Genomic DNA, 21,699 nt, shown 5'->3' with positions numbered 1-21,699 from the left:
GCCCTAACTTGCTGAATTATATGATGCAGTTAGGGGAAAAGTGAAATGGGAGGGTTGTACTCCCCGAGTTTTACTGAGGTGATATTAGCGACTGACACTTTGCAAGGTAAGTGCCTATTGAACCCTCAATACGTGCTAGAGGCCATGTGTGTGAGTATGAGGGCATTACGAAGTGGATTTCTTTACTTGTCATTGCCCTCTCTCCTAGTAGATGCTAAAGGCCCTAAGCCATGTGATTGGCTTAGCCCGATGGATAGGGCCTCTACTGCGGGAGTAAGTGGACTAGGGAGTGAGTGGGTAATGATTGAATAGTGATTGGGAATGCCGATGATTGAATCGATTGACTGATAACTGATATATGGATAGAATGTTTATAATTGATGCACTGACCTGATCGCTAATTTTCATGACTGCTGCACTGAAATTCCGTATAGTTAAATAAATTGTTTATGATTCTTGAGTAGGCTCATTATTGATGCATAGCGCTTAGACCTACTTACTGGGCTATGTAGCTCACCCCATTTCTCCTTCCCTTCCTTGCTGACTGATAACAACATGCAAAGAGTTGGAACGATGGGGATTCTCGAAGGATGTGAAGCCAGACTTTTTAGAAGCAGGATCTAGATCTTGTATGTGGTTGGGAAAACTAGCCCTAGATTTTGTCTATTGTAAATCTTGGACCCTGATGCCCTAGACTCATATGTAATTTTTTGGAAAAATGTTATGTAAAGCCCTTTTGTTAATATATGGAGCTTTAAATTAATAATTTGCCCCTGCATTTATAATTACTGATGCATTTATCTTTCCATGGTTTCCTTTGATTCCCGAAATAATGGCGTTGAGTTCATCCCGACCATATTGACAAACGCTACTTTAGGATCACGAACCTGCATTCGGTCGCCCTCCGTCTCGAATGGTAAGGGGGTCGGGGCAGGGTCGTGACAGGAAACCTTTTGATAGTAGTTGTTTGGTGGCAACGCCATAGTGTTGCTTTGATGAAAGGTTGAAATTTTGTTGTCAGGCCTTATTGTGCCTTGCACGTGTTTGTAAAGATTTTTGAAGACTGAATGTATGTATAAAATGGTCTTTATGGTTGTATATTATGTTATTTTTGTGGAGCTTGATGTATGACCTGTTATTTTTCTTTCATGGTTTGCTTTGATTCCGCATTTCTAACACGTTGAGTCGCTCCCACCTGAGTGACGTTCGCGACTTCTAGTCATGATCCTGCACTCTGTCGCCCTCCCACAAGTACGGTAGGGGTCAGAGGGTAGGGTCGTGACACCTCAGCTACCTTAAATCAATTTATATTGAATACCTTAAATCAATTTATATTGAATCATAGTTCCGGGGACCTTGTGTCTAGAATTATGGTCTCATTCTCAAATTTTTTTACTTTCATGCCCTTGGTCATCATTCCCCAGCTGCTTCCTATTCTAATCCTTTAGATAATTGTATTTTTAAACCTTGTTCTCTTCCACTTCCAGTTCAATATTTTGAAACTTAGATTCAACTCAAGACTCCCAGGGTCCCTAAGCCAAGTTACACTAGTTAAGACTCGGGCAAGAGTCCATAAGTCTCAGTCGAGTCTATGGCAATGATCTTTATAGAAGTGGCAAACATGGGCTAATCTCGTAGTATTTCTACTGCACTTGTTAGAGTCCTTAAGACAGTTGACTTGGTCAAGTCCTAAGCTGACTTGCAAAGTTTTTAAACCCTTACTGATAAATAGTTTTAGTTTGGATTTTACATGTGTTGGATGGGGGGATATTGGACCTCCTTATACCAAAGCTAAATGTACCTAGTATAAATCATACAATCAAAGGAATCGTGTTTGGGCTTGAATGGTTGGTTGTTCAAAATTTAAAACACTGGATCCTAAGTTTGACTCCTACCACTGAGCTAACTCTTAGAAAAAGAAAAAAAAAAAGAAATACACTATCGAAAAACCAATTTATTAAGTTGAATGGTGCTTTGCATGAAATTTTAAAGGGAAATGATACTTCACAAAAAACTTGGTTGAGACTGACACTCACATTTCAAGTGCGAGTGCCAGAAAAATTCCCAAAACATCCCCATGCATCAAGATTCATGAAAAAAGAAGTACACCGAGCCCCATAAATGCCTAAAATATAATGTGATTCTAATATTAGATTTATGCTGCCCAAATTAGAACGGCCAACAGTCAGGTAGAATTTAGAGGTCTTATAGAGTTCCAAAGTAAATCGAACTGATTTGAAGGGCATTTAAATTATTTTTAGGTGCGCCCGCATTATAAATGTGGTTTTTCAAGAGCGAAAAGCCACTAGTTAGGCCATAGCATACATTAAATCACACTAAATTCTAACTTTTTGCTCGGCCATGAACAAAATTCATGCTGTCCTCTCTTATTCCGATCTCGTTTTATGAATTATTACGGACTAAAAGTGAACCTAAAAAAAAGCACATATGCTCAAGGGGGAAGGGAAGTGGGGTTTTGTTGCTGCCCTTTCTCTCTCTCTCACGCTGGTCATGCCTGGTAGCCGCCGCAACTACAATGGGAATCGATTGACTGTCGGACTCCAAATCACAATAAACCGTAATTAATTCGTGTATGTATATATGTAGAGAGAGATTAAGAGTTTCCCAGTTTGTGCGGGCCTCACTTTCTCTCTCATTCTTTTTTCTCTTTCTAGGTAAGTGGCTGGATCGATTAGTTTTACAATTTGGCTTCGTCCATTGTGATGCGGTGCGAGGGCCAACGCTGAGGACGAGCCATTAGCTGCTGCTTCTGCTAAACCCAACTCTTTCTCTCTCTGGTGCGCGCTATCCCCGTCTCTCTCTTGATCTGGTCCTCATGGATCGCACCATCTTCAATTTCCAGGGTTTCAATAAATGGGATTGTTCTTGTTCTTCGTTTCATTTCCGTTCTATCCGTGATGCTGCTTTATATTTTCTTTCCTTCTGGTGATTTTGTTTGTAGAGGCCCCTGTTTTCCGCTTTTGAAGTCGTGTTCACTGTTGTCTCTAATTTGATTTCCCCTTCTGTCGAATTAGATTGATTGGTTTCTCGGGGCTGGGGCGTTCACCTAGGGAAATTATTTCTCCTTTGTGATTGGGGCTTGTATAATACCTCTTCTCTTCCTTTCCTTGCTATCCCAAGTATGGATTATGCTCCTGCAATTCGTTGAGGAATTCGACAGTAGGGGTTGTGCATCTTCTGCGTGAAGAACAATGGACTTGCTTTCTCGCTCCAAGGTTCGATTCCTATCCTGAAATTTTTTATATTCTTCTGAATTATTTGCTATCATCATGTCGTTTGTTGGTGAATTATGGTTTGTTAATAGTCTTTGGATCCTCTGTTGGAAGACCAATAGTTGTAAACCAACTTCCTGCTTCAAAATAATTGCAAATTGGTGCCTTGCATACTGAGGTCATGCTAGAAGCAGGCATTTTGGTCTTTTGGATGATATTGTGATGTGTATTGGTGTTTGGTAATTTTAGATATCTAATAATATGCTTTTCTTCCAAAATTCAATTTGATTTAGTTTATGCTATTATCTTGCATCACCTCATTTGTTGCTAGTGGAATATTGTTGTAATGGAGCAAAAAAGAATAAGAAAAAAATCCTCTTACTTGATGTCAAAGTGAATATAGAATTCTTTCTTCCTCATAGGTTTTTGGCTCTGGGGTTTTGCATGATTTGTATCTTCTCATAAGCACATCCCCCCTTTTATTCTTGTTTGATGTTTTTTCATTGAATTATTCTCTCTGATGAGATGTCTTGAAGCAATGTGTACTTATTACCACACACTGTCGTGGAGCTTGAGGCATCCATTTTATGGCTGATCATTTCATGAGTACATGTTTTTTTGACTTGTGGAAGATATTGAAAAGCTATCCCCCATTTATAAATTATCAACATAAGGGGTGTAGTTCCTGTCACCAAACGAATGCTCTTAGTTCAGCTTTGTGTGGTTCTAGATAGTCCTGAGGTCTGCCTTTCTCCTTTTTTCTGTATGATAGCCCCAAACCAGTGGTGGATTTAGGGATTTAGGCTATTCCTTCATGAATGATTGGTAATTTTGACGTTATATTCATTTTTCTGACATTGCTCTGATTATCAACATCTAAGTTGCCCTTTAATACTTGGAATGTCTTACACTACTGTTCCAGAAAGTTTTTGGAAGGGGAGTGCAGACAAAAAGGCCAGGGTTGCTAATAATGGTCAATCATGAAGGTTTTGGCATGGACTGTTAGGGAGTTAGGAAAAGATAAAAAGAAACAGATCCGTGTAGGATGTTCTTTACAGTAGATATCACCCTGCTCTAGGATTTCTCTCCCCTCCCTTTATGTTTTCCTTCTACCTTTTCTGACTCTTTTCCCCTTTTCCTACACTTCTACCCTCACTTTGCCTCTCCCTTCTCAATATGTTTCAGGATATATGTACGAGGGATTGTCATTGTGTAGGTTGCACACCTCGAAACACCACCTCTCTCTCATACTCCCCTCTCCCCCTCCCTTCCTCCCTCCTATTTATTCCTTCTCTCCACCCCCAAGCAACCCCCCTTCCCCCCTTAGTTTTTCAAAATATCTTCAAAAAATTGTGTTTTTTTTAATGGAACCGATATAAATTCGTATTTTATCTTTTTTTTAAAAAACTGTTCAAATACACTTCTTCCCTATAACTTTATTTCTTCATTTACTTAATATTATTGAATTTTGATTTAAAGATAAGTATATTAACAGTGGGAGTAAATTAAGAATCTTGATTTAACAAAGATTCCATCAAAAATTTCACCAATGAGTAACAGTTATCAAAAAAAAAAAAATTCACCAACGAGTTCACTTAAAAAAAGTGCATGAAAAAATACATGCAATATATTCCCCAAAACAAGTAATCAAAACAATCGTATATCTCAAAATAATAGGTAGAATTAGAAGAAGAGTAACCAATGAAAAATCTTTTTTTCTTCTTCTTTAAACCCATAACATCCTTGTAAAGAGCAAGAGAGAGATTCATTGATACTAAAGATTTAGGTATCTAGGAATTCAGTGCAAGATTCGAAATTGCTTAAGCATTTGGTTGCTTTTTTTTTTGCATAGAGAAGTTTGATTAATTTCATATTTTTTATATTTTATATTTCATTGGTGTATACAACATAGCATTTTGGATGGACCACTATTTTTCATATTTTGTTCTTTGTGTTTTCTTTTAATTAATTGCAATCCTACATTGAGTCCATTTTTTTCTTTTTTTTTGAAAAATAATACTATACCTTGGTTCACAGTTCTTGTTATTTGCTAATTAGTTCTTGTGTTTAATATTGTTGTTGTTTCATTTTATGCTCCCAATAAATCTACAATATGTTTTGTACTGTGAAAACAGAGTAAGCACTGTCGTTGGATTTAATGAAAGTTTCAACAAAAAATTGTCAAATATTACTCTAATGACACTAGTAAGGCTATCAAATTATTTTTTAATGGATTTAATATATTTATACAATACTTGCAAATCATAATCCTATATTGTCTCATCTTTACATATCCGATTTTTTCACTACATTTTTTTGAACCAAATCCAAAATATTCGCGATTCTCTAACTTACCTTATTTTTTGGCAATCCGTATTTTTGACCCAAGTTTTTCCTCCGACTTTTTGAAATACAACCAATTTATTAACAATGTTTTGGTCTGGCAATATTTTATTGTTCCCCAACTTGCTAACTATGCCGCCCCCCCCCCCCCCCCCCCCCCTCCCCCGAAAAAAAAAAAGAAAAAAAGAAAGAAAGAAAAGAGACCCCATAAACAAAAACATTTTTCTCACTCTTCACTATCCCTTCTACTCACCCTTGATGTCTTCTTTTCTTTCTTCACTTGTTTTATAAACAGAAGCTTTGTGGTTACTTTTGTATTTTTTTTAAGAGCACCCTACTTGTGGCATACCCATACTCACTTCTTGTGAGATTTTTGTAAATTTTTTATTAATGAACATATGGTGTCACTCTTTTTTTTTTTTTTTTTTAAACAATGGACTGTATGCAGTTATTATATCTTTATTAGTAGATGGATGTTTAGCTGGTCTGCCTTCTATGCAAAGGTGTGATAAGGGTAATTGTTGTTATTTTTGCACAGTGAAGAGTGTGGAAATGTTCTTTAGAGAGTTCTCAAGAACCATCAGTCAACATTATGTTAGTGTAGCCAGTCTTTTACCTATATCATGAAATTCTCACTGCCTTTCATGATATATTAGTCTCCGACTTTTTTTTGAAACTGTTCACAATATAGTACTAAGATATAAAGTATACAAACTTCTCAGAAGAGGTGAGGCTTAGGCATCCCATTAGTTCACCATATGGGAAATTCCTGAAAGAAAGCCATATAAAAGCTGCTAGGTAACATAGCTCAATGTGTGTTTCACACAAAATCTAGGGCAGTTTGCTATGTCAAGGTAACATGACTCTGAAGTCTTGTTTCATGAGTATTGTATTCTTGGCAATTACTTTTTGGTGCCTTTTCCGGAATGAGGGTGATGAGTTGTTGTGTGTTGCCTTAGTTTTATTAGGTCTCGAACGGATGGTGAGGTAGGGGTCCTGTGTGAATTCTTGTTGTAAGTCGTCTTTATCATTGGAGTTGATGTGATCTTTTAGTCTTGTTATGTAATGCCTTTTTGATTTTTCCCCAGTTATTCTTTAAGTTGGTGCTTTATGATATTAACAACAGGTCCCATCCATCTTGATTTTGAGTATCCTGCGATCCTTAAGAGCTTTATGTTTGGGTGATTATATACAACGTTTTCATTGTGAGCCATCTCCCTACATTGTTGTCTTCAGTTCTTCACTTTCCCAATGCTTGCCTTATGTGGGAAGATAACTCTGTGGTCATACATGGATTTACTGTTATACTTTCGGTGATATCAGGAATTTTTCCCTTCACCTGTTTGATATGTTCCATGTGATTCCTTATTTCACCATCTCTGTTTCTAGAGCCTCCTGCTAGAGTGTTGGGCTATTTGGAGGCTTTGCCTTTTTCCTATTCTTTGCAGTCTCAGCAAAGAGAGATGGAGGTGTATCTTCATGATACTCTAGCTTGGAGAGGGTTTGCAAGAGGTTGAGGGAGGATATCATCTCAAGGGCGATAGCTCTAAGGAGTCTGCTAGTATCAGAACAATTTGCTTGCTGATGGACTAGTAGATTGTGCTCTCAAAAGTTAACTGGACAATGGTGCCTGTTGCTATTTCATGGTAGACCCCACATGCATTTTCGAGCTGAGATTGACAGAAGTTCACGTCCAAAACATTGGTCCATCTATTTTTGTTTATTCGTTGCTGCTGCATGGAAAGTATCTTCTTGTCCTATGGGTGTGCGGATAATTCTTTTTGAGCAGAATTTTTGCCTGATGAGTTTACTTCATGTACTTATTTTTTTGATGCTCATCCTAGTCTCAAGCAAAAATTTGTACTTAGTGATGGATTAATTGGCCTCAAACACCATTTTTTAACAATTGAATGGGGACAGCCTCAATGTTGTTAGGTGCGCATTTGTGATGCATTTATTTGTGATATTTTTTGTTCATGTAAGAAGTCTCCCAACTTTTCTAGTTTTATGGCAAGAGAAGGAATGGGGCTCTCTAGCCTTCTTGGTGGTGACTTCTGTTTTTGGAGTTCTTAGTTTGTTTTTTTTTTGGTGTTTTGGGTTTACTTATTGTATGTATCTCTTCTCTTTTCACTGTTGGGGGCAAACTGTATTGTTAACTAAAAATTACACCTGTGATGCTGTGCATTCATGAACTTGTGGGCCTATTTTGACTTTCTCCCATAAAGATGCATCTACAAAGTCCCTATGTCTTTTCCATAAAAGATATAAGGCCTTTGAAGTCTTCCATTCATTATTTTCAATAAAGTGGTATCTTTAATTTTTATACAAATTTAAATTTTTGATATCCCACTCCCATATTCTCGTCTGGATCATGACATCAATTTTGTGGATGGTTACAATTTTGTGGATGGATACTGTCCTTTTTCAAGGCTTGTGCGGATGGGGCGGAGCTTCTTGCATTTTCAACCACCACGGTTGCCCGGGGGCATCAGACTGCTATGTAGATTTTATTGGCTGGTGATGGCTGGAGCGTGTCTTGTAATTTTCAACGCCATAATGCCTTGTGTGGCATCTGTTACAGCAATTTCCCTTCTTGTTCCAATAGTCCATGCAGCTTTTAAGTGTGGATTTGAATGAAATCATGGAGACTGTTGCCTAAAGCCCTGAACAAATTGAAATATGGGGATTAAGATAAGCAATAGAAAGGATCACATTTGTGTCTGTGTAACTTGGGTAATGCATTCTCATTGTTTGTGATGATTATAAAACTCTTTTTGTGAAGAGTAAGGTAGAAGTTTAACATTGGTTATGGATCGTGTTTCTTATGCCAATCCAATGCAAATAAGAGTTTTCAAGACTGCAACAGTCTGATGTTGATAGGCGGGTTTAAATGGATGTTGGCATTTGAGGGCATTGTGGGCTTGCTTTCATGCAGTGCATCTATAACCGCCACCTATATCTGGGGACACTGTAAATTTCTGTGCATCTAATCCTTGAGTACCAAATAGTAGCACTTGGTTTAGATTTACTATTGTTTTGCTTTGTCCTTCTAGTCCCACCCAACCTCCCCACTCCCAAACACCCACCCTGCCCCCCCCCTCCCCCACACTCCTTTTCCTCCCCAACCAATTTGAAACTTGAAGGCAGGGCGTCTTTTGTTTTTCTTTTTATTTGCAAGGGGAAAGGCTTTTCATGCTTGTAAATCAAATTCTGATAATTTTACTTGTGTATGTAATTGCCGTTTGTGTAGACGCAAATCAATGCTGCTGCAAAAGGATGTTGATTGTAAATTTTTTTTGCATGATCCTCGGGTTTAAATCCGCCAACATTGTGTTTTGTTGTTTTGATTAAGACCTTTGGAGTGGGTTTTCCCCATTTCATCCATAAAAAATGCACACGCAAATCCAAACTTATATGGGGTTTGTTGATTGTAAACATTGATGGTGTGTTTTTTTGTCAACATCTATCGGAGTTTTAGATGGGATTGCTTCAAAATGCTTTATCCCTTTTTGACGCTAGATGAAACCTTGGCTCCATTATCATACAAAGGTCTGAGATATATTTTCATCCTTGAAAAAAGAAGTATATTTTCAGACCTCAATGTTCCACCCTGACTCTTGAAGTTTTTACTCTTTAGTTGAGAGAGGTCATAGGTATGGTTTCTAGCTTGTCATATATATTAAGATGCATACTTGTATGAATCTTGATGTTCTTAACAGCAAACATATCTCAATATTTCAGTTAGATAGCTAATCTTAGTGTGAGTTCTCTTTGATGTTTTATGTCTAGAATTTGTTCTTTAGTTTATTTCAACAAAATGGAATTTCCTATCCAATATTGTTCCATTTACCCTTGAAGTGGGTGGGCCCAAAAGGACATGGTTGGAAGCAGTGAGAAACGATATGGCGACTTATAGCCTCATCAAGGGTATGGCCCATGTAGCTGACCCCAAATAGTTGGGAAAAGGCTGTGATGCTGCTGCTGCTGTTGGATATTGGACTATTTTTCCTATTTATGGTATTGGTTAACTATTACATTATTTCATAGGACATTGTATATTTTCCTTGATCCTTCCATGCATAGAAACACTTTACGTTGGAAATCCTTATCATGTATTTATTTTTCCCTGCGAGATGGGGTTGGTATGGTTTGCAGTTGTTCTTGAAGTATCCCTTGCTCTTAGTTTCCCTTCCATAATTTGTATCATGACCATAACTCTGTTTTGGTTTCAGGATAAACTGTCTTATTTCCGTATAAAAGAGCTCAAAGATGTTCTCACTCAGCTGGGCCTTGCAAAGCAAGGCAAGAAACAGGTATGCATGTTGAAAGCTCATATTTTAGGTCACCATGACGTAAATAGATTATTTTGGCATGGTTTGGGAGCTTTTCATGTTGTTAGTAGAACAGTTCTTGCATGATGTTTGATACCAATTGGCAAGTGGAATATATCTTTGTTAACATAAATAAAGGGTAAAGCAGTGCTGCATATTCTGGGTCCTTCAATTCCTTTTTAAATCTGCAATGACATGTTTGAGACCTTTTTGTAACTAATTCATTTGTAGTTTACTTACCCAAAAAAAAAGCTTTTGTGGTTTTCTTCTTTGATTTATTTATCCTTGTCTATTTGTGTCCACAACTTAATTATTTTTGGGCCTGTTTGGATGCCTTTGTTATCGCCAGTAATTGACTGGTGCGATAAAAGTACTCAGCATAAAGACTTATTTGTTGTTTGGGAGAGTACTAAAAGTAATTTGCAATAGACTTTTTGTTGTTTTTGTTTTTCTCCATATAACTTTAGCACTAAGAGAAGTAGTTTTTACTTATATTCAATATAAAATCTTCCTTTTAGTCGGCTTTAGGTCTTGGCAGCTTTATTTCACTCTCTGAAACTTTCATCTTTCACCTCTATCTCTAAAACTTCGCTCTCACTATCTCTCCTTCCTCCCTTTCACACACTTTTTCTTGAGGATCTTCTCTCAAACACAGTCTCTCTTTTTCACTCATTCTTTCTCTCTCTCGAGTCTTCTTGAGTTTTAAGTTTCACTCTGCAACTTAATAAAAAAACGAGTTGGACGAAACCCTTTGAATCAGTGGATCTTCTCTCTCACTCTCAGTCTTTATAGAAGAGAGCTTCTTCTACGTCAAGGAGAGAGAAGTGGAAACTTGGTTTAAAGATTAAGGATATTATAGTAATTTCCTTCAGTAATTTCTGAGTCTTTTAATTTCTTGTCAGTTTCATAACCAGCTAGCTTCAGTTGCTGTTTCCATGACTCCTCCCTTTCTCAATTCTTATAAAAAGAATATTGGAAAAGAATGTATCATGACAATAGGATTGTAACTCTTTGTTCATTTATGTATTTTGAATTTTTTTTTCCCCTTTTACAATCTATGACTTCTTTTGATTTTGCTGGCTCATGGTGGTCACTCGTTTGCTGAGTATATCATGACAATCTCAATTCTTATAAAAAGAATATTGGAAAAGAATGTATCATGACAATAGGATTGGAACTCTTTGTTCATTTATGTATTTTGAATTTTTTTTTCCCCTTTTGCAATCTACGATTTCTTTTGACTTTGCTGGCTCATGGTGGTCACTTGTTTGCTGAGTATATAATGACAATAAAAGAAGAATTGTATCTCTTTGTGGTTTTTTTTTTTTGCGATCTGCTTAGGTGTTTGTTCTTTACTTGTCTTTAAAATCCTTGGGCAATATCAATCTCTGATTCTTTCTTATTTTTGCTGCCTTTGCATGCCGCGCAGGAGCTTGTTGATAGAATTTTGGGAATGCTATCTGATGAGCAAGGTGTTGATTTGTGCCCCCCTTTGATTCCATGAAGAGAACTGCAATATTATAGTTTTATTTGGTTGGCATCTGTTGTTTTATCGTGAAAAAGCTGAAGTCACAATGGATTATTACTGCACACACGTGAATGGATCTATCACGTATCTACAGATGAATGAGTTTAATGATGTATGTATGTACATATGTATGGATGGATAGGTATTTTTTTGTTTCTGGAAACTCCACAGTATCCAGAATTTACTGGAGGTCTTGTCAAGTCCTACGTTTTTTCTTTTTTATTTCTTTTCTTTTTTCAACAGATGACAGAATCGTACCTAGTGTAGTTGAGGCATCTAGGCTTCAAACCGATGCTGTGTCCCATTCCAGAGTATGATTTAATTTTTGAGATAGATGAGCATATGCTTTTATGCACATATGTGCATTTGCTTGCTTGCACGCTTTTACGAATCTCTCTCTCTTGTTTTTTCTTCTTGTTGATTGATGAGCAGATAATTTTTCGTATATTTTTCTTGATACATCTTGCCTTCCATGATGTTCTGTATGTTTACTGAGAATGATTTATGAAGATTTTGATATTAGATAAGCTTGTTTTAGAAACCGATCATAAGAAGTTGTTGGATACACTTATTCCATATTTCTGAGTACTTTTTTCTTGTGTTTTGTGCATGCGTGTGTGTGTGTGTGTCTGTGAGAGAGAGAGAGAGAGAGAGAGAGAGAGAGAGAGAGAGAGAGAGAGTAATGGTGAGAAGAGTTTCCCCATATTCTTCCCTGGTTTTATCATGTTGGTGTGCTAAAGAAAAGTGTACGGATTGAATGGCAAAATTTTGGGGGAAATGGCTAAGTGTGATGCTGTTTAGATGAATAGGTACCTGTGGTCAGTGTGAGAATGTGAAAAGAGCTGACGGTGGTGAAGGTGAAAGAGTGTTAAATATTACTGTTAGAGGCATTGTTGTGATCGGCTTGTAAGCTGTGCATGTTTATAACGTGTTCATCTCCATGCTTACAATGTTTTGCTCGTTGCATTTACACCAGTTTCATAATTATTAAATGTGTATTGGAGCCTGCGTCTTTAACTAGAGTTTTATGTTGGCTTGAAACATTCGAAGAGTTGTTATGGGGAAGTAAAAGTCCTAACTTGCCAAGACATAGGTAAACTTCTTAAGGGCTCCTATGTGAATTGTGAATCACGCTCTGATTTCATGGAAACTTCACATCCATGATTCTTTCGCTTCACACTGGATGACCTCAGTTGTGATTTGTACATAGTAAATGTTAGCAGAAACTTCCACTCGTTAGACTTCAATGCTGGCTGTTTAGGCCATATCGTCTAAGGGTATTGCTAAACACATGTTTGAAGGCATCTCACTGAGGAACCTCAGGCCTTGAATGTGTTATGGCTAATTACAGATAAACTTGGTAGGCTGATTTTCATGGGCTCTACTGGGTTTCGTCTCTCTACCAAGGTAGACGTGGAAGCTCTTTTGACTTGCTTAAAGGGCTTCTTATACTTTTGTTGGGTCCTAGATTGTAAAAGAGACATTTCACTCATGTCATTAGTTGGAACTTTAGAAAAGAGTGGTAAACCTAGAGATTCATGAGTATTATGAAAGAATTTCAAGAGAGGGAAGGTGTGTCTATCTCTTATGTCTATGTACTCAGGGAAGCTAATAGTAGGTGGATGCCCTAACTCGTAAGGAGTGCTTGGGAACTCCTACTGGTGGGGGTTACTTTTACTTTGTGTGACCTTTCTTTCAATTTTTGTGTTTCTGTTTTTGTTTTTCCTGGTTATGTTCTTAGGTTAAACTGTCAATTTAGAACTTGTTTTAGTTTTTGCTTTCCTAGTTATGTTCTTAGGTTATACTGTCGACCTAGAACAACACTAGTTAGGAGAGGTGATTTGGTTCTAGTGGAAGGGGAAGGCCCAAAAGGACATGAATGAAAGTAATGAGAAGAGATATGGTGACTTATGGTCTAATTGAGGTTATGGCCCTTGATAGATCGGAATGGCGGAACAAGATTATAGCTGACCCCAAAAAGTTGGGATAAGGCTTGGATAATGATGATGATGATGATGATGATGATGTTCTTAGGTTACACTGTATTGCAACCTGTCACAACTGTCTTGTTGCTTGTGGAAACCTACATCGTTTGTTTGTAAGACATGTTAACATGGTAATTTATTGTAAAATTTCCATTTATTAGTTGGTTGAGGAATGGTGGTACCACGCTCTCTATAGATTCTTTTTGGTACTTGTTGGAATTATTGGGACCATGTCATTGGATTGTGTTGTGCATTTAGGCGGTTAAGGGATGATGTTCCATGTTCTAAGAGGTATATTGGAAGTTTTCTCTGAATCATCAGATTTGTCTGCTATCCACTGCATTTGTGGATATTGTGCATGCACTGTGCAGGTTGGCAGACTTTGTAGGGGACGTGTGACAATCTTCTTTCTGTGACAATCTTCTTTCTTGATTAATGTAGATATCTGCAATCATGACCATAATAAATGAGGGTTCAGGGTTATGGAATATCATGCTTTTAGGTCTGCCTTTGAAAATTATAAATGCAGCACAATTTTCTTGTGCTAATAACTCTTCTACTTAAAATAATGAAGTATACAAATTAGTATAATCATGTTTAAAATTTATTAATATAGTCATATTCCAATATATTCTTGTCTGTGTACTGATGTTGATTGTTCTTGGTCATCTGATTTTGGTTTGTCCTCTTTAGCTTTTCACTATATTCCGTTTATGATGCTTTTGAGTAGTTGATTTACTGTTCTGGGGCTTTCTACATGTCTCTCAGCTAGTTCACATGCATAATACTTCTTGCTCAAATGTTTCTTAACTGTTCGGTGCTTTTCGGTCTTTCTATCATTAAATTGGAGTTTTGGGCAACTTCTCATTCAGTCTTTGTTAATTAGTAGGATCCTATCCCTATGTTTGTCTTGCTTGCTTTTAATGTTGCAAGTGTGTTTTCCCTCTGAATTTAAACAAATATATGATTTGTGAAGATTTTATTTTGATTGGAGTATGTTATCTATATCCATTCATTAATTGCAGGTTCTAGGTCTCAAGGTTGGGGCAAAAAACCCTCTATTGGGAAGGAAGCAATTGCCAAAATAATTGATGACACTTACAGGTGACTTGTATTTCTAAGGATGCCTGCAATTATTTTACGAAATAATTGATGACACATACAGGAAACTAATATTTCTGAGGATGCCCTGCAATTATTTTAGGAAGTCAACTTGTTTTGTGATGGATAACTTTTTTTCCTAATTCGTTTGGCAAGGATCTTTCTTGCTTGAATTTATACTGCAATGTGTGTTGGAGGATTTTGAGTATGATTTAGGTTGGAGTTTTGTTGCATTTATATGAACTGAGTTTGTTGAAGCCTTTATGGAAGGATCACTTTCCCTTTTTACTTCAAAGTTCAAACCAACCTTGGATCCGTTCTTTATATTGCTGCACTAAAGTCCTTTATGACAGGAAAATGCAAGGCCATGGTGCAGTTGATCTTGCATCAAAGGGTCAAAACGGCACTAGTTTGCATGTTGTGAAGCCTAAAGAAGAAGAAGATGATGGTACACCGTTAAATATGAATATTAGGTGCCCATGTGGAAGCTCGTTGGTAACTGATTCGATGATCAAGGTACAACTCAGTATTTTTATTCTTTGTTTGAGATAATAAAATCTTTTATTCGAGAGTTACATTCTTTATAGAATGTTCTATTTGGGAGAGTCATGTATGGAGCATGTAACGTGGAAATCCAGTAAAGTTCTATTCCTTATATGGCGAGTTTTTCTCAAGTTCCATGCCCCACTAGAATGAACCACTTATTAACAATTAATTCCATGCACTCACCTGCCCATTCAGGAGTGTAAAAGGAAACAGCCTGGACTGCCCAGCTTTGCAAAGGTACAGGCCTTTCTATGCCCTTCTTATTAAGAAAATGCTGGCAAAAGGCTCAAATCCCTATGAGATGAAGATCAGATTTTCATTTGTTTCCAGGGAACTTCATTTTTTGATGGAATTTTTGGTCTGTCTCTATAGGGATCAACAGATTTTGTAAACTCTCTTTTTGATGATTTATCTTTTTCTCTTTGATGTTTGAGATTGGCTTTCAAGAATATATCATTTATTCACGCTAACTTACTCTGCAAACATGTAAAAGAGAACATTGACCTGTGTCACTTTGTCAGGAACGTCCTAGTCCAATAGATCCGTGTATTCGGACTTGCAAATTTGTGTCTTACTGTTGTTCTCTATAAACGAGATGATCTTGTGGGATACCTATTATGAATCTTTGTGAACTCAGACTAGCACACCATTTTTCCCAACTAATGCATGAGGACTCCTCCGGACCTTTGATTCTTATTGGGCCGGAAGAGCCATGGAATCTTTGCGGCATTGTGGTTTGGAAGGTGTCTGTTAGTCCTTATTGTGCTGCTCCAAGTCCCCAAACCTGTTCTTTGTAAATATTTGGCTCATAAGAATTTTAGTTGGGTAAATAAGAGGAAAAGATCCCCTAGCTCATATGCATTGCTCATGTTTGAATATGACCAGAAATTCCCTGGCTCTTCTTCTGCTTTGCGATAGTTTTAGCCATATACTTGTGGAGTCAGGTTTGTGTGCTCTATGAAGGATGGTCTAAAGCTATGCCGGCATTCTATTTTCCTTTTTTGGATCGCTGTCATTTACTGAGCCTTTTCCATAGAATCATGTAAAGAGTCTATCCTTGAGACTGCCTAGATTATTTATCATTTTTGCTGCATACAAATCACCAAAATTTTATTAGTTTTTTTGGATGTTCTTTTTTGTTTTTCTTTTAAATCCATTGCTGATATAGTGTTGATTCAAGTTATTTGGGCAAGCTGTATATCTGCTTTTTGCCAGTAATGTTGATGTGAGCTGGAGGTTAACACTTGCCTTAATGATGCCCTCTGTCCGGCAGGACTTTTTATTGCAGCAAAGTTACTTGTGGATGCTGTAAATTTGTGTGCTTCATCTCTTTGCCACTTGACCTGTGATTTATTTATTTTGCTAGTGATGTTTTGTTGCATATGAACCTTCTGACCTGCATCTCTTTTTATTGCTGGTTTCTCTAGGTAATAAGATTTGTTACCAAATCACAGTGTCATGGTCTATGGGGGGATGTGATGGTCAAACTTCATAAGTTGATGTATATTAATGAACTTTGATCCTTTGCCTGCAGCATAAAGCTGGCTCTGCATATACATTTTTTCAAGTTACAGATGTACACTAACATTGTGCTGTACACTAGACTCTTACAGTTTATGTTCTAACATTTAATAACCTCCAATGCTTTATCAAAAGTTGTGGGGACAAATGATGTTCCATTTTTGCCAGTATATACTCTCTAAATTCTATATAATATATACATTATTGTAAAATTGCAATAGAGATATAAAATATTAAAAATATTTTTATGAACAAATAATTATATAAAAAGAATTTAAAAATATTTTATATTTTTGATAGAAAATGTGGCTTAGATACCACAAGATTCTAATATTTAATACCACAAGACTGATATTTAATATTTTAAAATGACTCCTTGGTGTATGAATTATAGGAATCTGACAACTAATAAAAATCATGTCCACCGAGGATGTAACTTATAAGAGAGTGTACTTTACTTGCCAAACAATTGAAAAGCACATTGCTTTGATAAGTTCCAGTTGCATCTTCTGATATGATGCACATTATGCCCTTAGGACACTAAGTAAGATTGTATGAGGCTTTTCTGTGTCTAATCTGTGCACAGACTGCCATATACCATTATCAAGCTTCCATTTTGTGTTCATGACACTAAAACTTTTATCATTTGCTTTCCTCTTCTATATTTTTTAGGTCTGTCTGTCGGATGCTCACAAACACACCCAATGTCATGTTAAGTTGGGACACTGTAAGCAAGAACTGGCTGCTATATTGCTGTAGTGGGGTTTGGGACGCTGTAAGCAAGTACTGGCTGCTATATCATTGTAGTGGGGTATAAAATCCATGTTCTGAGGGCATCATATGGAATTGAAGCATCATATATAAACTACAGTACTTCCAAATCAACTTCATCACTTCCTTTCCTTCCTATAGGGTGTTAGTGAAATTGTGAGTTATCCTGGGGCTGTTTAATGGTAAATAGTACTGCTATTTCTTCAGTTCCTCAACTGACAACTACTGTTATCATGCCTTCCCTTCCATGTCTTTCCACAAGTATTTCCGCATTGACCTCTTACAATCTACTCTAGATGGTTTAGTTGGAAGTTTGATATGTAATGGTAGATGCCCCGGAGTTCCTTTGCTTGGGTGTCAGTGTTATCTGGGTTTTCAGTCTTATTCTTCAGTTGTTTTCCATTTGTTCTTTCTAATCCTTCAACCAGGTCCCTAAGAATACCTAATCTGCTTATCACAAGAAAAGAAAAGGAAAAAAAAAAAAAACAGACCTGATTTGTTTGTTCTTTTTGAGAGTTCAGCGCTTGTGGCCCTGAGAATAACCACAATGCCTCTTGTTTCGTGAAATGCTTTATGCATTAACAATTTTGAAAGATGGCTGAAATTCCCTTTAAATAAATGAAATCTGGACAGCATAATATCTCATTTTGTTAATTTCATTTCCAATGATATGTAATTTGAGTTTGACATGCATGCATGATATTCTCAGATGTCCTATTGAGCTTGTGTGAGCTGAATGTAGTTTTATTTCAAAGTGCATGTTACTTTCAGATGTTTTGAATCCATGGATCTCTTCCCAGTTTAGGAGACGTGTAGAACTCCCCCATTTACAAAATTAATTGCATAAATATGACTTCTTCGATCTGTCTGATAGATTTCTTGAAATCTCCACAGCTTGAGGGTTTTTTTTTTTTGTTTTGTTTTTTAATTAAACCTGTTCACTTTTATTCAATAAAATAATTCTCCTGTTTCTTAATGCAAAGGTGGTAAGGCAGCTCTGGACATGCTCTCTCTCTCCCCATCTACACATATACATACATATATATACATACATAGGTACGTACATACATAAATACATTGATACCACATTCATCCTTACATATGTGGCATGTACATACATGATGCATAGAATACGTACATAACTATGTACAAATATATATATTTTTTGATAAATTATGCATTCATTTGCCTCACAATATTGGTGGAAGCATGGGTTTGGGACTCTCTTTCTCTCTCTCTAGTTCTCGCTTTCTTAATTACTTTGAGGCATCTCTAGGTGGTTGTATACCTAAAGAGAAACCCTGAAAACCACCCAAAGTATGAAATATATTGCTGGCTCTAACCCACATCTCTTCCAAAAGGATGATTGCATCATCAAATGCCGAAAGCGGAAAATACTGAGACAAACAAATTTAAGAGAGGTCTCTTACCTGCAGCTGTCCCTTTCTCTTCGACTCTCTCTTTGGCTATTTTCACAGAATATATTTTTGAAAGTTAAGTGGTTCATGATTTTATTGATTGTATCTGTTTTGGTACTGGTGGGTGTTCTGTCAATGTTTCTAATCGTTGTAGATTCAATCTATTTTCCTTGATTGTATTTGGAGGATGTCGTGTATTTCTCGAAGGTCAAAGATTTTAATGATTTAGATGTTCATTTCTTTGCTTAATGCTGCAGCTAAGGTATTTGAAATTATTTTCATTTGCTATCAATTTTGACATCTCAAACATATATAACAGAAAACGATATTCTCTATCTTCTCTCTGGTGCTTGGCTATAGTGCTTCCCTGCATTGCTGGCTGGCTGAGGTTTAAGTTCTATCTGTAGGGTGCATGCATGTTTTGTTTCTAATCCAAAGCGCTCCTAAAAAATGTTAATTTTGGCTGATCTCAGTATGAGTGAACTGCTAATTATTCCTTGACTTCAGCAACTTACATTGAATTATCTACTTTGATCTCATGGTGCAGTGCCAGGATTCTAAGTGCCACATTTGGCAACATTTGGGTTGCGTCATTATTCCTGAAAAACCTGAGGAGGGTATGCAACCAGAAGTGCCAGCTCAGTTTTATTGTGAATTATGTCGAATCAACCGAGCAGATCCGTATGTGTCATTCTCTTTTCCTTGTAAACGATCTATTATTTCTATATCTGATGTTTTTGAGTATAACATCTCTCTTGTGCTGCTAATTCTGTTCAACCTGATTACACAGCATCATTTAGACACTGGAAATCTGTTTAGATATTCATATTTTGGTTTCTTTAGTGTTGATAACAAGTAGAATTAATTATGGGAAAACGGGAGCGGGTTAGGCTCTACCAGGAGTCTTGCCTCTTCTTCTATGTTATCTACTGAAGAAATTCCCAAAACCCTTGGGAGGTTTTGTGGGGCAGAAGGTCTCAAGCCCTAATCTATTTCTAGCCATGCCCAAATTAGCCAACTTACCCTTCAATTTGGTTCTGAAGATATCTAGCAACTTGATCTAATTCCCTTGAGTCAACTCTTTTCAATTCATATTATATATCTCTTTATTCTGGGTGCATAAGTTGTAAATGGTTGCTGCAAGTAGAAACGAAAATGAGTCCACTGGCCAAAATAACATGCTCCCCACAATTTTCAAAAGACTACCCAAGATGTGTTTGAATTTAGGCAAAATCTTATGTTTATTAGGAAATGCATTTTCTTTGTCAGTTTAGAAATATACACTTGTCAAGCTGGTTTGCATGACTTTTCACTGGTACCTAGTGTCCGACCTGGGAGTTTGAGGACTTCTTCCTTTCATTAGTTCTTTATTAAGATGTACTGAATTTTGGGACTTTATCCTGAAGCTTGTATTTCTCAACCAGATATTCGGTCCTAGTTTTTCTTCATTTTCTATCTTAAATGTTACATCATTCAGCGAACAGCACCATATAATGACTACTTGAGAAGCATACATGTGTTAATGATGTGAGTTCGAAGCTTCAGCCTTCCATCCTCTGTTCACCCTGCTCTTTGCATCTGGTAAGATTGATAAGTACTCTCTCAAGTAGGTCTTTACTCTCACTTTTGGCCCTTCTCCGGAGAGGGTTCCTACCCTCTCCTTTCTGCATTCTCTCTCTCCTCTTTGCTTCTTCTTTACCTTCTCTCTCATTCTGGAGAGGGGTTCTATCTTTTCTTTTATTGCTTTCTATCTCTCTGCTTCCTCTCTTTCTCTCACGATATTGGACCTTTCACTCTCAACCCTACAAGCCCATTTTAGATCTTCCGAGTAAAGCATTTAGTATCCAACCGCCGGCTTTATACCTTAAATATCAAAATCAGATCTACCCCAACACAAACTCAACCACTACCACCCTGGCCCCACAACACATGCCTTTGCACCCTGCAGCAACCAATACACAATCCTCTCTTAACCCCTCAAACCTTAGCACACCAAGCGCACATTTTAAACTTGAGCCATGTTTTAAACCTGTAAATCTACCCCTTAAAGCTTCCTAGCTCAGACTCTTCAAAATGAACCATCCTCTACTCTAGTGTATCAAAAAGCGCTAGGCGGTCCTAGGCGGCCTGGGGGGTCCGGGCCGCCCAGCACCTAGGCAGCCGCTTAGGCGGGTGCCCAGAACCTGGGCGGCTGGCAGTTGAAATTTGAAAAAAAAGTAAACCATACCAAATTATTACCAATATAATACCATATTCCAAGTTGAAAAAAAAAAAGATAGACATTGAGAAGAGAATTTTGATAATCCATATTGTTAAAACAGTAAAATGTAAAACCATACAAGTGTAGGTAGGATATAAAAGTCAACACTCAACACAACAGAAATTTAGAAAGTATACAGTATAACAAAAGTCAACACTCATGACTCAAGTCGGTGGGGATTTGGGCCCCTACCCTTTGGTGAGAATGTAGTCAGAAACTTCATCATAGGGCTCGTTGTTTCATCTAGAGTTTCCTCTAACATTCCCACCATGTGGCTTTTATTATTGCTTCTTGTGGGCGCCTTCTTATCCTTGTGCACATGTGGATGGGTGGTTTAGTTGATATTTTCATTGAGATTTAATTGCTAATCCCATAGCATGTTCCATTAGCTCTGACAAGCCTGGTTCTATGTTGTTTGATGTGTGTTTTGATGTGGTCTGTCTTTTAAATTGTCATCTATGGTGGAAAGAACTTTTTCCTTATGGTGAAGTTGATGCTTTCCCATGCAGTGATGCCCTTTGCTTTATCTTGTTTCTCTCTTTTTTTCTTTTCAATTAAATTTATATACTAGTGTTATTTTCCATTTCATGATAGTTTATGTCTCTTTGCCTCTCTGGTCTCAATAGTTCATTCGCAATTTTCTTGTTTTTTTTTTTTTGCAA

The 21,699-nt window shown here is 37.1% G+C and overlaps 1 protein-coding gene across 15 annotated transcripts in view; it reads left to right on the top strand.

Moving 5' to 3' along the window:
* The first annotated feature begins 2,454 nt into the window (after positions 1 to 2,454).
* SIZ1 (DNA-binding protein with MIZ/SP-RING zinc finger, PHD-finger and SAP domain-containing protein) overlaps positions 2,455 to 21,699 on the top strand; it is a 47,775-nt gene continuing 28,530 nt past the window's right edge. For 4 of the 15 annotated variants that reach the window (XM_020663067.2, XM_088874394.1, XM_088874392.1 and 1 more), the window contains exons 1-8: positions 2,633 to 3,236; positions 9,435 to 9,593; positions 9,809 to 9,889; positions 11,337 to 11,379; positions 14,446 to 14,524; positions 14,875 to 15,037; positions 15,263 to 15,304; positions 19,325 to 19,458. In XM_020663067.2, the coding sequence (XP_020518726.1) occupies positions 9,549 to 9,593; positions 9,809 to 9,889; positions 11,337 to 11,379; positions 14,446 to 14,524; positions 14,875 to 15,037; positions 15,263 to 15,304; positions 19,325 to 19,458 (587 nt within the window). In that variant the 5' untranslated portion in view covers positions 2,633 to 3,236; positions 9,435 to 9,548. Of the gene's footprint in view, positions 2,592 to 2,620; positions 3,237 to 9,434; positions 9,594 to 9,808; positions 9,890 to 11,336; positions 11,380 to 11,529; positions 11,548 to 14,445; positions 14,525 to 14,874; positions 15,038 to 15,262; positions 15,305 to 18,396; positions 18,416 to 19,324; positions 19,459 to 21,699 lie in introns of those variants that run through there. The other 11 variants (XM_020663070.2, XM_088874395.1, XM_088874385.1 and 8 more) reach the window with 10 other exon arrangements.

The sequence above is a fragment of the Amborella trichopoda genome, chromosome 8 (assembly GCF_054954075.1).
Source record: "Amborella trichopoda isolate Santa Cruz 75 chromosome 8, AtrichopodaSantaCruz75HAP2 v2.0, whole genome shotgun sequence".
Classification (NCBI taxonomy): Eukaryota; Viridiplantae; Streptophyta; class Magnoliopsida; order Amborellales; family Amborellaceae; genus Amborella; species Amborella trichopoda.
This window is presented reverse-complemented; position numbering and strand designations above follow the sequence as displayed.